Below are 16,652 nucleotides of genomic sequence, written 5' to 3' on the forward strand. Positions count from 1 at the left end.
CCTCCCCCTCCCCATACGCACCTCCATCACCACGGAAACGGCAGCAGAGCGGCTGAGTCTACCTATTGGTTTCATGGCAGCCCCGAAGGAATCAGTTGTGGGGCCGTTGGTGGGCGCAGTGGTCCAGGGGACTAACTCTTCTAGATTTCTGGTTTTCAATTCAAAAACAGCAGAACTACTTAGTCACCATCAAGTACAATTAACACAAGAGTTTCCAAAAGAAGGATGGATGGAACAAGACCCTATGGAAATTCTTCAGTCTGTCTATGAGTGTATAGAGAGAACGTGTGAGAAACTTAACGAGGTGAATATTAATATATCCAACATAAAAGCTATTGGTGTCAGCAATCAGAGAGAAACCACTCTTATCTGGGACAAGCTAACTGGAGAGCCACTCTACAATGCTGTGGCGTGGCTCGATCTGAGAACCCAGTCTACAGTTGAGAATCTTAGTAAAAAAATTCCAGGAAATAATAATTTTGTAAAGTCCAAGACAGGCCTTCCACTTAGCACTTACTTCAGTGCAGTGAAACTTCGTTGGATTCTCGACAATGTGAGGGAAGTTCAAATGGCCATTGAAGAAGATAGAGCTCTTTTTGGTACTGTGGATTCATGGCTTATCTGGAATTTGACAGGAGGAGTTAATGAAGGTGTCCACTGTACAGATGTAACAAACGCAAGTAGGACAATGCTTTTCAACATTCATTCTTTGGAATGGGATAAAGAGCTCTGTGACTTTTTTGAAATTCCCATGAGCATTCTCCCAAGTGTCTTTAGTTCTTCTGAGATCTATGGCTTAATGAAAACTGGGGCCTTAGAAGGTGTGCCAATATCTGGGTGTTTGGGGGACCAGTCTGCTGCATTAGTGGGGCAAATGTGCTTCCAGGAAGGACAAGCCAAAAACACATATGGAACAGGTTGTTTCTTGCTATGTAATACCGGCCGTAAGTGTGTATTTTCTGAACATGGCCTTCTGACCACAGTGGCTTACAAATTAGGCAGAGACAAGCCAGCATTTTATGCACTGGAGGGTTCTGTTGCTATAGCAGGTGCTGTTATTCGCTGGCTAAAAGACAATCTTGGAATTATTGAAACCTCAGAAGAAGTTGAAAAACTTGCTGAAAAAGCAGGTACTTCTTATGGCTGCTACTTCATCCCAGCCTTTTCAGGGTTATATGCACCTTATTGGGATCCCAGTGCAAGAGGGATAATTTGTGGTCTCACTCAGTTCACCAATAAAAGCCATATTGCTTTTGCTGCATTAGAAGCTGTTTGTTTCCAAACCCGAGAGATAGTGGATGCCATGAACCGTGACTGTGGAATTCCACTCAGTCATTTGCAGGTAGATGGAAAAATGACCACCAACCAAATTCTTATGCAACTACAAGCAGACATTCTGCATATTCCAGTAATAAAGCCCTCTATGCCTGAAACAACTGCACTGGGAGCTGCCATGGCAGCAGGAGCTGCAGAAGGTGTGGGCATTTGGAGTCTTAAACCCGAGGATTTGTCAGCCGTCATGATGGAACGGGTTGATCCACAGATCAAGGCCACCGAAAGTGAAATTCGTTATTCCACATGGAAGAAAGCTGTGATGAAGTCAATGAGTTGGGTTACTACTCAATCTCCTGAAAGTAGTGATTCTGCTATGTTCTCCAGTCTTCCCTTGGGCTTTTTTATAGTGAGTAGCATGATAATATTAATTGGAGCAAGATACATATCAGGTACAGCATATTAATACCAAGAATGGATTCCCAAGATGTGACCTTTGATATCATGAAAGAATCCAACCATTCTGTGTTTTATAGAAGACACCATAATAGACTCTTCATTTACTTATAAACTGCTTCCTGGATGACTTATGAGAACCTTACAAGTAGATCTGTGGCTCAAAATAAAGAAATTACAGAAAAAAGAAAAAAACATTGTGGAAACATTTGGTGTATTTTTAATATTGTCAGTTAAGTTTGGGCCAGCCACTTCAGATGTTAAGCCCCTACATTGTCATAATATTCTGCTCCATGCCCTCTAGAATATAGGATGTTCAGATTCTGTCTGTGGAATCTTTCATCAAACATTTTCTAACACTGTGAACCTGGATTTGGTTCTCTGTGTCATGCACTTGATTAAGAGATGTAACTAACTGCCTAAACCGAGGGACTTGTTGCTTTTAATAGACCCCCAAAACCTTCTTTGATATTTATGAAGGAGACCACAATATCTTTACTGAATGTTTAATGGACACATAAATTCTTACAATAGAAATTTAGTGTTCCCATAGCTTAAATATTTTCCTGTAAAATATTTGCCAAATTAAAATTATTCATTTTACATGATCTCACTAATTACACTGATTTGCCAATAGATCCTAAAGGTAAAAGGAAACTTTTTTCTTAGTTTTTTTTTAATCTCTCCATTTTATGTACTTTACTTGGTATGTACAACATATATGCTTATATATTTCCTATAGAGTAGCCCATTTATAAAGTTTCTAAAAAGAGTAGTCTTAAGTAGACCACAATAAACATAAATATTTTAGTATAAATATTTGTATATATTTTTGGGCAATGTGTATGCATATTATTTACCAGAAGAAACTTTTTTATTAAAGAGACGGTATTTAAAATTTAAGCATATGTTTTATATTGTTATAAAAAAAAATGTGATTTCAACTCTATTTCTTATGTTTTACCTTTTGATTTAATTGTATTAGATGAACATATGTTGAAAAATGTGGAATACTACAGTAAGCATTATTTTCAAGCAGAAAAAAACAATTGACTGCTCGAACGAAAATAATCAAGTATGGAGTTTAAGCATATATAAAAGAAAACAAAAATAGCAAGAAATTTGGAAGTGGATAAATGGAAGTGCAATAATATAAGCACTTCATATACTATGAGAAGTAGTACAACATAATTTCAAGCTGTTACACTGATAATTAAAGATGCACACTCTAAATCATAAAATAACAAAACAAAAATTATAAGTAATGAGGAAATTAAGTGCATAAACTAAAACAATAAAAATACTTAATGATCCAAAAGAAGGCAGAAAAGAGATGAAAAGGGGAAAAAAAGATAGGACAATAGAAAACAACAGCAGAAAAATATATTTAAACCTATCCATATAAACCACATTAAATATAGATGGTCTGATTATCTTGATTAAAAGGTAAAATTGTCATCGGATAAAAAAGCAAGACTCAAAAATATACTGCCTCCAAAAAACATATTTCAGAAATGTTTAAAAAATTTAAAAAGAAAAGGGTAGTAAAAAGATATATTATGTTAATATTAATAGAAAGCTGGAATGGCTATATTAATATCAGAAAGTAAATTTCAGAGCAAAGAATATTACCTGTGATAAATGAAGACATTTTGCAATAATAAAGGGGTCACTTCATATAGGGAAATAATCTAAAATACTTATACAACTAAAACAGAGCTTTAAAATATATACAGCAAAATCTGATAGAACTGAAAAAACAGTAGATAAATCTACAATTATAGTAGAATATTTCAACATCTCTTCCTCAACATCTGATGGAACAAGTAGACAAAGAGAGAAGATTTGAACAATACTATCAAAAAACTTAATTGACATTAATAGAACATGCCACCCAATAATAGTAGAATACACATTCTTTTTAAATGCACATAAAACACTATGCTAGACGTCATACAGGCCATTAACCAAGCCTCAATATATTTATAAGGATTTCATTCAAAGTGTGCTGTCTGAGCACATTAGACTTATAAATCAATAAAGATTTCTTGAAAATATTCAAATATTTGGACACTAAATAACAAACTTTTAAATAATCCATGAATGAGATAGAGAAGGAAAATAGAAAGTATTTTGAACACAATGAAAATAAAAACAACAAATCAAAATTTATGAGATATTACTAAAGCAATGCTTAGGGAGAAATTTATAAGACTAAAGAAGAGAGAAAATGGTTCAAATTAAAAAACTGGAAATAAAAGTGGCATTAAATACAAAGTAAGTAGAGGAAAAGAAATAATAAAGATGAGAACAATAATCAATGGTATAGAAAACAGAAAAATAATAGCAAAAATCAATAGAGCCAAAAGTTAGTTCTTTAGAATACCAATAAATTGATAAAATTTTAGCCAAACTAACTAGAAAAAATGAGATGACAAAAATGATCATTATCAGAAATGAAAGTGATATCACTATAGATCCTAAGGATATTAAAATGATAATACCGGAATATAAGAAATCTCAATGCCAGTAAATTGGATAACTTAAATGAAATGGGTAACATAAACTACCAAAACTCAAGAAAAAAATAGGTAATTTAAATGGCCCTGTCTCTCTATTAAATAAATTAAATTTCTAGTTTAAAACCTCCCCACAAAGAAAACTCCAAGCCCAAATGGAGAAATAATAATCATTCTACACAACTCTTCCAGAAAACTGAAAAGGAGGAAACATTTTCAAGCTAATTCTATGAGGATAGGATTACAACATTGCTCTGATTCCAACACCAGTCAAGGATATTACAAGAAAAACTGCAGATCAATATCCTTTATAAATCTAAATGCAAAAATTCTCATTAAAATTTTAGCAAAATTAATCTAATGATATATAAAAAAGGTAAGACATCACTACCAAGTGGAGAGATGTAAAAGATAAGATAATGAGTAAGTATAATTAGAAAACTCAATCAATGTATTTTACCATATTAACAGACTAAAGAAGAAAACCTACATTAGACATAACTACACACTGACTAGAATAGCTAAAATTAAAAAGATAATCAATCATACCAAGGTTGGTAAAGATGGGGAACTGAATATCTCATATGATTCTGCTGGAAATGTAAAATGGTACAAACATTTTAGAAAACAGTTTAATAGTTTCTTAAAAAATAAACGTTCCAGGTATTTGCTCATGGTAAATGAAAACATGGCTGTACAAAGATTCATTCAAAGCACTTTACTAGTTATAGCCCCAAACTGGACAAAACCCAAATGTCCATCAACAAGTTAATAAATAAACAAACCATGTATATTCATACAATGAAAAACTACTCAGCAACTATTAATACACACTACAATGACTACAATGTAGATGGCATTCAAAATAACTAAGCCTAGTGAAATAAGCCGGACTATATACATAGTGTTAGATCCCATTCATATTCAATTCTAGTAAATACAAACTATTGTGTAATGACAGAAAGCAGATCAGTGGCTCCCTGGGAATGGGGCTGGTGGGGTGGGGGGGGGTGATGAGGAGAGGGCAGGAAGGGGTAGAAGGCATAACCATAAAGGAGCACAAAAGAAATTGGGGGGTAATGAATATGCTCATTATATTAATTATAGTGATGGTTTCAAGAGTGAATATTTATGTCAAAATTAATCAAATAGAATACTTCAAATATGTGCAGTTATTATGATAAATTATACCTCAATAAAACGTTTTTTAAAAAGAAAAAAATTTTATCTTCAAACTCTGAAGGAATATAACCAAAGTTTGCTCAATAGGTTAATCTCTACTCTTCTGTATTATGCATATTAATGTATTCTCACTGATTCTACAGTCTGCTAGGATGGGGTGTGTCAGTTACTATCTCTAAAATGTCTATGAGTTTTACTTGAAGTCATTTGTGTGATTAGGCTGGAGAAGTACATGATAATATCTAGTATCATTTAAAACAAATTAATTTTCCATTTCATTTATTTGGTCATAACTCTCAGTATGAAGCTTGCTGCAAATGACCTTATGAAGGGTCACAAACAAAGATATGAAAAAATCAGACTAAAAGTCCTCAAACTCTGTATCTCATTCTCACTCCTTCAATATTACACTCCTGTGATTATCAGCTCTCTTTTTTCTAAATGCCTTTATAAGTCTCATTTTCATAATTTAACTTAACATGATATTGGTAAATTACAGTACTTTGCCCAGAGGCTATACAAGAGCTTCTGTATATTCTATTATAAAATTAGCTAATTAATAATTTCTTTATATTGCCACTAAGCAGAACTACATGGTTAAATTATGATGATGGAGTCTCATTGCCTGCATATTATAAAACAGCAAGTCATCATTTAATGCCAGGCGTATGTATGAGAGAGCATGAACTCGAACACTAACCAGGAGAATGAAAAACATCTAATTCTGACACTATTTTCCAAAGATGCAGTTTGTGAATTAAAACAAGTAAGTCATATCTGGGAGGGGAGAGGGTGCATAAGGAGGAAGAGAAAGAGAAGAAACAAAGGTCATTAAAGGAAAGGAATGTTATAGGTATCCAAATAGGAACAAGCTGTACTATTAAATCTAAAGACATCCTATTGTAGTATCCACATAGAAGCAGCACTAGATACCCAAGGCCTTTCTAGCTTAGTTCTAGGAATGGAAACCATATACATCAGTTTTAGAGGGATACACATCTTTTCCTCCTCACCCCATAAAGAATCTTAAATTATTATGTGTGTGCCTATTTCCAGAGCTTATATTATCATTTTGATATTAATACCCATAATATCACAGAGAAGCTATTGTTTCACTCACTGGTAAGCCCTGTTATCATAAATATAAATGTTACATTAAACAATCATCATTTAGGTGGAACATTATGCACCAACTCAATGACAATTAGGTATGGAAAATGTGTTTTCATGCTTTTTTAAAAAATCATGTGAACTAATAAGATCCCCTAGGGTAATCTTCCAGCAGGTCTAGAGTAAATTCCAAATCATCTCAGTCAGTTACCTACTTTAACCTCTCACAAAAATGACAGCTCTACAGTCTATTCTGATTATTTCAATCAAAACAAAATGAATAAACTTGATATTTAAATATTCTCTCACAGTTCCCATCAACAACCTTTACAGCCCTATTTATCTGAGCCTTGGAGAAATTGCATGTGATCTTTGTCCTCTGTGTGTTTAGCATACATTACAGTTCATTATCATATCAGCCCTCAACAAACTGATTTATGTTACAAAAAAGGAAGAGGGAGAGGGGGAAGGGGGAGGAGAGGGGAAGAGGAGGGGGAGGCAGCAGCAGCCCGACCTTTCGTGTGGAAAAAAGTAGAGGGCATAAGACTGTCTTAATAATTTTATATTAAACTACCTATGAAATTTAGTTCACTTTCAACTCCATAAGTGTTTCTTATGCTAGGTTATTAAAGTATGTTTTTCAAGTGTAATTAGAAATTCACATTTGGAAAACGTTTACAAAGCTAAAAATAAATAGTAAGGAGAGTCTTAGTGTATGTCTATCTTAGTACTTCAAAAGAGAGCTAGGCAAAAACTAGAATAAAAATGTTCTAGTGATTGCAAATAAGGATAACTCTGATTTGTCTAGGTTTTCTCTGAAATGAAATAGGCAACCTGTTTAATGGTCTCTCTCTCTCTCTTCTCTCTCTTCACTCTCTTCGCTCTTCTCTCTCTCTCTCTCTCTCTCTCTCTCTCTCTCTCTCTCTCTCTCTCTCTCTCTCTCTCTCTCTCTCTCTCCTCTCTCTCTCTCCTTTCGTTATAAGATAAGGTTTGTGTGGCCTCAAGTGTATTTCTCTGAATGAACTGATCACTTCTTCCCAAAGCTATTTCAAATCGGCCGTGGATATCTATAATTAGTTCAGTTTCACATTTGAGAATATTGAGGAAAAGAATAAGAAAATCACCTTCGTAATCGAGAAAGAATATAGCTTTAGAATGCAAGAGATGATTGATCTGTGGAATATGATTATTTGCATAGAATTTAGTATTCTCAAAAAAGATGTTCTCAAAGAAAACTGCAAGACTACTTCCTTCAATGTCAGGAGAGCCTGGAGTTGAATAGGACTTAAGAGACCATCTCGTCTAATATCTTCAAATACAAAGAAGTGAAAAATTTAAATCTCTTAATTGATATCACAAAGATGTTGGGAGCAAGATTAAAATCTAAGTTTCTATTTTCTGAATCTAATGTTCCTTTAGCTTCATCCAACTAACAGGGCTTTTCTTGAACTTTGTCTGCCTCAAAGAACTCTGTTATGACTTTTTTACAAGATGAGAGTAAAGGTAATAATGCTTGTGAATTTCTTATGAAAGTTAAAGTTATGTCTTGGCCACCATATATTTGGTGAACAATCACATACTCATACATGCATACAATTTTTATGGCCATTTAAGTCAGATACATTCTGAAAGATTCCTAACTATGATAAAATCATTCTCTAATCTTCAGTAATGTTTTATTTCTGAAAAAAATAATGTTTACAGACTCTTTGGGAAGTCATTTCCTTAATTCTTCCTGAAACATGCTAGAAATTTAGAAGTGAATTGGTAGACGTACGATTCTTTTCTTGAAACCAAGCTTACTACTCGCCATCCTAACACTGTTATCCTTTGAGACTTACCTAGTTAATTCCTTCATATCCAGGAGGGATGTAAATTTCCACCTTCTTCACTTCTTCATATTCCTCTTTGTCTTTTTTTTTCCTGAAACAAAATCATTGAGTCATATCATATGGTATTTACTACTCGTATTCACAAACATCAAAAGGATGGCAATCTGTTTAATATCCTGCAGATGAACATGAGCTAAAAGTGGCATTGGCAATTGGGCACTCGCTGCCTACTGGGCACCAAGCAGCGATGTGCTAAAGATCTGGCATTTCGTTCCATAGAGAAGAATGACATTCATTACAATTGTATCAAAAACAAATTATATACCAAATGTTTGCCTTGATAAGTACTTGGACGATCATTTATCTATCTTTCATTCATCCCCTCACAGCCTCTACTCTTCAGCTCTATCGCTGTCAATACTTTGCCTGTTTATGTGTATGCTTCTCTCCCATTTGTTTCTGTGGGTTCACTATCATTTTACCTCTTCTTATACCAGCCTCAGTGTAAGAACCATGCAATGCCTACAGATAAGAGGAACATGAATAAACAGTGCATAAATCTTTTACAAAACAGTTTCTACAGGAGCTCACGCTATCTCATTTTTGTTGTGTAATTGATAGTTGTCCCTGGAGAACAGGAATTTACTTTTCATTTTTGATATGTTAGAAACAACTATAAGAAGATAACCTAGGATTTAGAAAGATAAAACTTTAAATTTAAAATAGATCCCTCATGAATTTTAGCTAGAAATTGGATATCTTATACATCAGTCCCTTATTTTAAATATTAGAAACTGGGGTCCAGATATAGTAACGGCCTAAGGTTTCAGGGCTGGTTTGTGCATGAAAATACTGGGATTAGAACCTAGGGGAATTTTCTTCTATACCATGGGCCAAATTTATTTAAAGACTTCAATTCTAACACTAAAAATTACTGGTTTTCTCTAAAATAAGGTTAAAAGATATTTAGAAATGCAGTGGTAATTGCATGGGATTTTTCCCTAAACACTCAAAATTGTTTCAAGCACTGAGAAATTATTTTAAGAAAACTGAATTTAAAAGGTTTCTTATCTCTGTTTCTTCCTCTTATTTCACATTCTTTTAGTTCAGGCATCACCATTATCTTTTGATAATGGTATCTTATACACTACAGTAATCTAACTTTTCCTGTCCCATATCTCTAATTTATCCTCTGCATTTCCATCATGATTTGCTCTCCCCTCCTGTTTTTTCTCTTTTCATCTTTGTCACTCTTTGACTTTAACATAATTTATTGTTTTTTTTCCAGGGCCCTAGATCTGGCTTGGAAATCTCCCCACTCCTCTGGCCTTATCTTCAGATAAAGGCTTCTAGGTCTCTCAGCCGCAGGAGCTGTTCATAGGCAAAGAAGAAAAGGAGGACCCAGTCTCAAGATCCTCATTCTCAAAATCCTCCTGGTTGTTCTTATAAACATTTCTCAAGCATCTCCTGCCTCTGGTTGTTGCTCATCATCAGAAAAGGGGTAGGGGCTCTGAACATGGGTTAGCACATGGGTTCTTAATAATTGCAGATATAGACGGTCAAGGGAACACTTCAAATCTCTGTCGTAACCTTGTTCATCCACTGCTCATGACTGATTTTCCTATTCAAAAATGAATCTATTCCCAACATTCCAATCCTCTCATCCCAGGTATGTTCTGGTGGTCTTGGAGCAGTGCAGGAGGAGAGCCATCCTCCTGGCTGGGTATGTGGGCAGAACAGACTCTAGGCCAGTCCCTCAGTCAGACTGGAACTCAAAGTCCTCTGCTCAGTGCTGCCCAGTGGCCTTGAGCCCTTCATGTGGTGACTTCCACTACTTGGGTTCCATGACTGAGAGTCTTGTGATTATTTCACTTAATCACACAGCCAGGTCTTCCTGGAAGCTGTCAAAGATAATCTCTGTACATTTCCTGGGCAGTCAAAATCAGAGACATAAAATAAGACTTTGTTCATGATATTTTTCCTTTCACAGGATGAATCTCATTCTTTCATCTTAAAAAGTAGACATCATCTTCATTATTTAGGGGTGACTAAGTGGGATTCTTGGTGAGATTTAAAGATTTGAAAAGTGTGATAACATGTCTTAAAACCAGGTATTGGATTATAATTTTTCAAAACTTTTCTCAATACCAAATTACTTCAGTTTTTAACATTACCTGTTCTGCATGTGGCTCTTCATGATTTCTTTTCACTTAGCTCTACTACATTATTCTAAAGATAATTTCAACTGTATCAGTCAGATTAATTGAATTTATTTTTTTAAAAAGTTCTTGTATTCAGTCCAGAATGCCCACATTTACTCCAAGTCAAGATTCCATTGTTTTTTGTCTTTTTTTTCTTCTGATTAGTTTGATGCCTATTTAAGTATAAAGCAGTCAATTCATAAGTGAGTTTCCTTTTCTAGTCCTTAGTTTCTCACTAATCATAACATAAGTTTCTGAAGAAATAGAGTTTATCTTCATGGTAATAATCTCTGTGCAAATGAGTAGATTGTATATGTTATAAATACTACAGAAAGGAAAGGCCAGGAATTAGAAGAAAATATTCTAATGACAGAACCAGACTTCTAAATGTAAACTAGACTTCTAAGATGGATAGACTATCAATAGATAAGGATAAAGAGATGAAAATAAACTTAGTTGTGGAAAATGCTATGAGTTTTAGAGTTTGTATCAGTTAAATAGAGCAGATAATGTTGGAAGAAAGTGTATAATAAAAGTTGGAGCTAGATTTCGAAGGATCTTAAATGTCAAGCAAAGAATATAGATTTTATTTTTTCTGTAAGACTAGAGTTCCATGAAGGGTTTATGTTGAGGTGAGTAACATAATAAAAATCTCATGCTTGTACCTCCTTGACTGCTAGCTTTCATAATTGAGAGAGAGCATGAAGTAGCAGTAAAAGCATAGACTACTGGCTTTAGATCTGGGCCCTACCACTTACTGTGTGACTTTTGCCAAGTTACTTAACCTCTCTGTGTTTCAGTTTCTTCAACTCTAAAAAGAAGATGAGGATAAGGATGGTAATAATGATGACAATGATAGTTGTAAGGAATAACTGGATTATTTGAGGAGTAAATGAGTTAATGTGTGTAAAGTCCTTAAATAAACTCTTTGAAATGGGTAAGCTCCATGTAAGAGTTTGCTATTATTGCTATCATTATTATAAAGACAGAAGAAGAGTTGGGTGAGTCTTTGGTTTCTATATTTTTAAACAGAATAGCAGAAGGGTTCCTAAAAAAATAAAACAACAACAACAACAACAAAAACAGGAAAGAATAGTCATAGACCAGTACAGGTTTAATTATGTATATGATAAGCATTGCTTTATAAACTAAGCATTATTTGGCAACTTACATGATAGTTCTATTTACCTTTTGTGTGATTAAGAGGATGTGAAGAGTACAACTTAAAAGAATAAAAAAACGAGAGAGAGAAGTTAATGTAATCAACTTATTTCTAGGCTATGAAGACACATTTAGAAAAAATCTTACATTGGATTTGACAACGATTCCTTACACATAACACCAAAAGCACCAGTGACAACAACAACTAAAAGATTAATTGGGATTTATCAAAATTAAAAACTTTTATGCTTCAAAGGACATTATCAAGAGAGTAAAAATGCAATACACAGACTGGGCGAAAACATTTGCAATTAATTTATCTGATAAGGGATTAATATCCAGAATATATTTAAAAATCCTACCATTCGACAACAAAAACAAAACAAAACAAAACAAAAAACAAAACAATTAAAAAATGAGTTTAATAGACATTTCTCCAAAGAAGATATACGAATGGTCAATAGGGACATATAGAGATGCTCAACATCAATAAAATAAATAAATAAACTGGTATTTTTTAAAAAAAAATTTAATTTAAGAAATATATTTCCACATAAATGCCAAAAAAAAAAAAAAGATGCTCAACATCTGCAATCATAACATTGTAAAAAGGTACCATTTAAGATCCATTAGGATGGCTATCATTTTTTTAAAAAAGGAAAGAAAAGAAAGTAAGTGTTGGTGAGGATGTGGAAAATTGGGACTCTCATGCTTTGCTAGTGAGAACATAAAAGGGTGCAGGTTCTGTGGAAGACAGTATGACAGTTCCTTAAAAAATTAAACATAGAATTACCACAAGATCCAGTAATGCCACTTCTAGGTATATACCCAAACGAATTGAAGCAGAGACGCGCACTTTTTGAGGTACCTAGAATAGTCAAATTCATAGAGACAAGGAAGTCAAATAGTGGTTACCGGGGCCTGATAATAGGGACTAACAGAGTCATTGTTAAAAAGAAAAAAAGAAAAAAAAAGTCATTGTTTAATGGCTAGAGTTTCAGTTTGAGATTGTGAAAAAGTTCTGAAGATAGACAGTAGTGAAAGTTGTATAACAATGTGAATGTACTTAACTGTCACAGAATCGCACAGTTAAAATGATAAATTTAAAAAAAAATACACATACTGTGTATATTTACCATAATAAAAAACAACTTTAGTCCAAAAAAATATAGTCCAAGTGAAATTCTCTTACCACTCCTACATTATGTTGGCATACTAGTTTACTTGCATTGATATGAAAGTATGGCTGATTATGAACAATCAGAGAATAACGAAGCAGAGAGATTGTATGATCCATAGCAGAATTCTCACTAAAATGTCCCCAAAGAAGTTGTAGTACATAGGGTTCATCTTGCTAGTTCAACCATTCATATCTTCTTTTCTAGGAAAACATTCTAATAATGAAGAACTTGCATTTTATGTGTTAAAATGTACTCTGTAAAGCTAGTTAATTTGTTTGCCTTAAACTTAGTATATTACCCATAAAACAATAGTTCTGAATTTCAGTATTCTTTTCATAATGATCTTCAAATAATATGCATCTTAGTTTCCAGAATCTTTAGAACTCTGAGAGATTTTCACCATAAAGAGTGGTAAAGTCCTTCTCCATCATTCTTTTCCGTTCTCTTTCTCATATCTCCTGAAAAAAAAAAAAAAAAATGGGCATGACCCCAAGAGTGGCTCTGAAATTGTTGCTTTGTAAAGATATCCATCTGTTCCTTTTATTGTCTTCCCAGTCATATCTGACTGGGTTTGGGATCTCCAAACACATATCTGTTACTGTGAACACTACAGAGCCAAGAACTCTTTGGACAAAGTAAACTGAATTACAAGCTATTGCCTTATGTGTCCTCAAAAGAATTGCCCTTGCCTAGATTCAGAACCTTTATTACTAGAGCGAATGAGGAATACTCAGCAGGAAAAAACATATTTGGTATTAGACATGCTATCAAAATGAATTTTAAAGATGAATACTAGTAACAGAAAACGAAACAGGTCAATGTCTAACAAATGTGGCATTTTAAACTTGACTATTCCTAATGGTATTTCAGAGGTTATTATTTTTCATGAATGTTTTAAATAGAATATGTAAACTATATGAAGAGGCATAATTCCTGTTTGTTCTCCTCTAGGGTGTAATCACATGGCCAATGAAAAACAATGTAATGGAAAATTTGTTGAGCTGGAGATTTTTTGGTTTGTTTGTTTTAAATGAACAGGCATAGACATGAATTTTATTGTTTTCATTCCCAGAGATTTTTCTGGTCTATCTTAAATTATAACTTGCCTCTGAGTTGCTACCTCTTAAAGTAAAATATTATAGAAGTACATTTCATTGAAAAGTACTTCTATTTTCACAAATAGAATATTTTACAGCTTTTTCCAATAAATACAAATAACTACAGGAAACTTGAAATAGAGCTACGGCAATAGTAGATTTATTCAACCAGTTGTCATTTACTGAGTGTCCAGTATGTGCCAGGTATTGTGTCTGCTTGGCAGTGAGAATACAAAGATGAGTAAAATATTTTATCTTTGAAGAATATACTGTTTTGTGGAATAAATAAATAATACAAAAATTTGATAGCTATCTCCCCCATGCCCCTGGGTTACATTACACTGGGAATAAAACCAAAGGTAATATAATAATGTGTTTCTTTGAAAGTGTCTCCTGAAATGCCATCTCCCCAAGCCCTTAGACTCTGGTCATTGTGGGGTTGCTCCAAAATTCACATTCAGGTCATTCATTGCCTTGGATCAAAAACAAGGAGTGCCTGTTCACGAGAATGCCATTTGCTTTGTTCTTGACACATTCTTACCTGTCCCCTTTCTTCTGTAGACAAGAAGTCTCTGTGCCATGTGGGACTAGAACAACCACTAGGTTTCTTTTTGTTTCCACATTCAAAGAACATTTTAAATATCCATGCCGGAGTCCCACCACCCACAATTCTAATCTAATTCTTTGGATTTTTTTTTTTTAATTATGCAAGTGATTCTAACCTGTAGCCATGTTTGAGAACCGCTATCCTAAGTGACTTTTCACTATGATAAATTCCTTGATGCAACCAACCAAGCCAGAGCACAGGTAACATAGCCCTTTGGGCCTGAAGTCATTGAAAGGACTCCTTGTTCTGGGCCTTCACTTCTCTTGTTTCTGGGTTCTGAAATTTCTTCTCAACAGGGCAGAAAAGAGACTGAGGTGAAAAGCTTGATCATCACTCAAGTCTGCTAAAATGGAGGGCATTATCCCTATCTCATCACAGTTTCTAGAGATTGATGGGAGACGTTCATCCCAAATAGATGTAATGGCAATTGCTCAGTTACATAAGCAAATAACTCCAAGTCTGGCTAACACTAAGTTGGAATTCTATTGTATGCAACTGAAAAGACTACTTCCCAAGTTGAAAATTGAGCTACCTGTTCAGAGTTTCCATAAAATGTTATATACTCTTCTAGGAGTAATTAATAACTTATATCTTAATTATGTGTTTGTTTCTTTTGTCTACTAAACTATAAGCTTCTTTAAGGTAGGAGTTCTCTTCTTCATTTTTTCCTTTTTGTTTCCTTGTAAAGTTTGGCAGAGAATATGTGTTAGATCAAAAAACAAAACAAAAAATGATTGATGAATGAGCAAAAAATAAATATTATCCTCATATTTAAAGTTCATATATTCTTCTCTCAATAGAAATAATACCCAGAACTCAATGATTCTGGAAAAAAATCTGTTTTAGTTAAAAATTTAAAATAATATTAATATTGCTCAGCATATTAACAGTGGATCTCAAAAACCACCTAGGCGTTTCATTCCTCTATGCTCTTTACTGCATTCTAGAACCACAATATCTGTCAGAAAGTTGACAGTATTTTAAATCAGGTATGAAAAAAACCTCTCCCCCAAAAATCTAAGCCTACAATTCTGAAGACACTAAATTTTATCATCTGTAAACATTTCATGTTTTGAAGAATTGTACCTATCACTGAATATGTTTTGTGTTAGTCTTTATTTAAAACTTGAGTCCATAAAATTATTCAAACTATAGCCAGCTGTAAATCAGAAAAAAGTTGATAATATACTTTGTTTCATTTGTGTTTATTTTTGTCTGAATTTTTTTAATCCAATATGTACCACATTTCCTTAATGGCTTACTTTGTGATTACATGAAAGAACCACTGTATATTCGTCCTGGGACAGTATGTGTCAGCATTCAGAATGGTCCAGTGTTTGACACACCATTGAAGGCTGTCCTACAGTACAGCCTCTAATAAAACTAGGCTGTCCCAACCCCCTGGTAATAGAACTGTTTACCTTTTTACCAAGAAGGATGGGAAAGCACCAAAATCTTCATGAGGTATGTGCCCAGGCTAACTTTGCGGAGTTTATGTTATGAGACCTGAAGTTCTCATAAAGTTGTCTAAAATGAAAAACATGTCAGCCAGGGCCTAGGGCAGATCCATGTATGCTAAATGTGTCTGTGACAGGATCAAGTGTGCTTTCCTTATTGAGGAGCAAAAAAACATTGTGGAAGTGTTGAAGGCACTAACAGAGTCAGAAAGTAAAATTTTTTAAAAAATGAAGCTTTTTTGAGTGATAAAATTTTTTGTTCTGTTAAAAAAAAACACTTTAAAAATATCATATTTGAAAAAATCAACATTGCCAAAGTTGGAGCTATTGAACAATGGAGCATTAGCAGGGGTCTTATTTGTAATTTAAGATCCCAAAGTATAATTTCTTTCATTACATGAACTAGAAAAAAATCTTCATGTGTCTGAACATGTCATCACTCTCCTGAGGCAATCATGACAAGTTCTTAGAATGCCAGCCGCATTAATATATGATGTGAACAATAAATTTGAATAAACAGGGGAGCTTTAAAGATAATTCAAGGTAGTCCATCTTTTCTTCAATGGCTAGAAAATTC

The 16,652-nt window shown here is 33.9% G+C and overlaps 1 protein-coding gene and 1 pseudogene across 1 annotated transcript; both read left to right on the plus strand.

Moving 5' to 3' along the window:
* On the plus strand, nucleotides 1–1,911 carry GK2 (glycerol kinase 2). The gene has a single exon (XM_016154429.2). It carries the CDS (start codon nucleotides 74–76, stop codon nucleotides 1,736–1,738), a length of 1,665 nt encoding a protein of 554 aa, XP_016009915.2. The 5' UTR covers nucleotides 1–73; the 3' UTR covers nucleotides 1,739–1,911.
* A 14,032-nt stretch (nucleotides 1,912–15,943) lies between these two features.
* On the plus strand, nucleotides 15,944–16,300 carry LOC118607693 (annotated as a pseudogene).
* Nucleotides 16,301–16,652: the final 352 nt, after the last annotated feature.

Source organism: Rousettus aegyptiacus, unplaced genomic scaffold (genome assembly GCF_014176215.1).
Source record: "Rousettus aegyptiacus isolate mRouAeg1 unplaced genomic scaffold, mRouAeg1.p scaffold_m13_p_10, whole genome shotgun sequence".
NCBI lineage: Eukaryota > Metazoa > Chordata > Mammalia > Chiroptera > Pteropodidae > Rousettus > Rousettus aegyptiacus.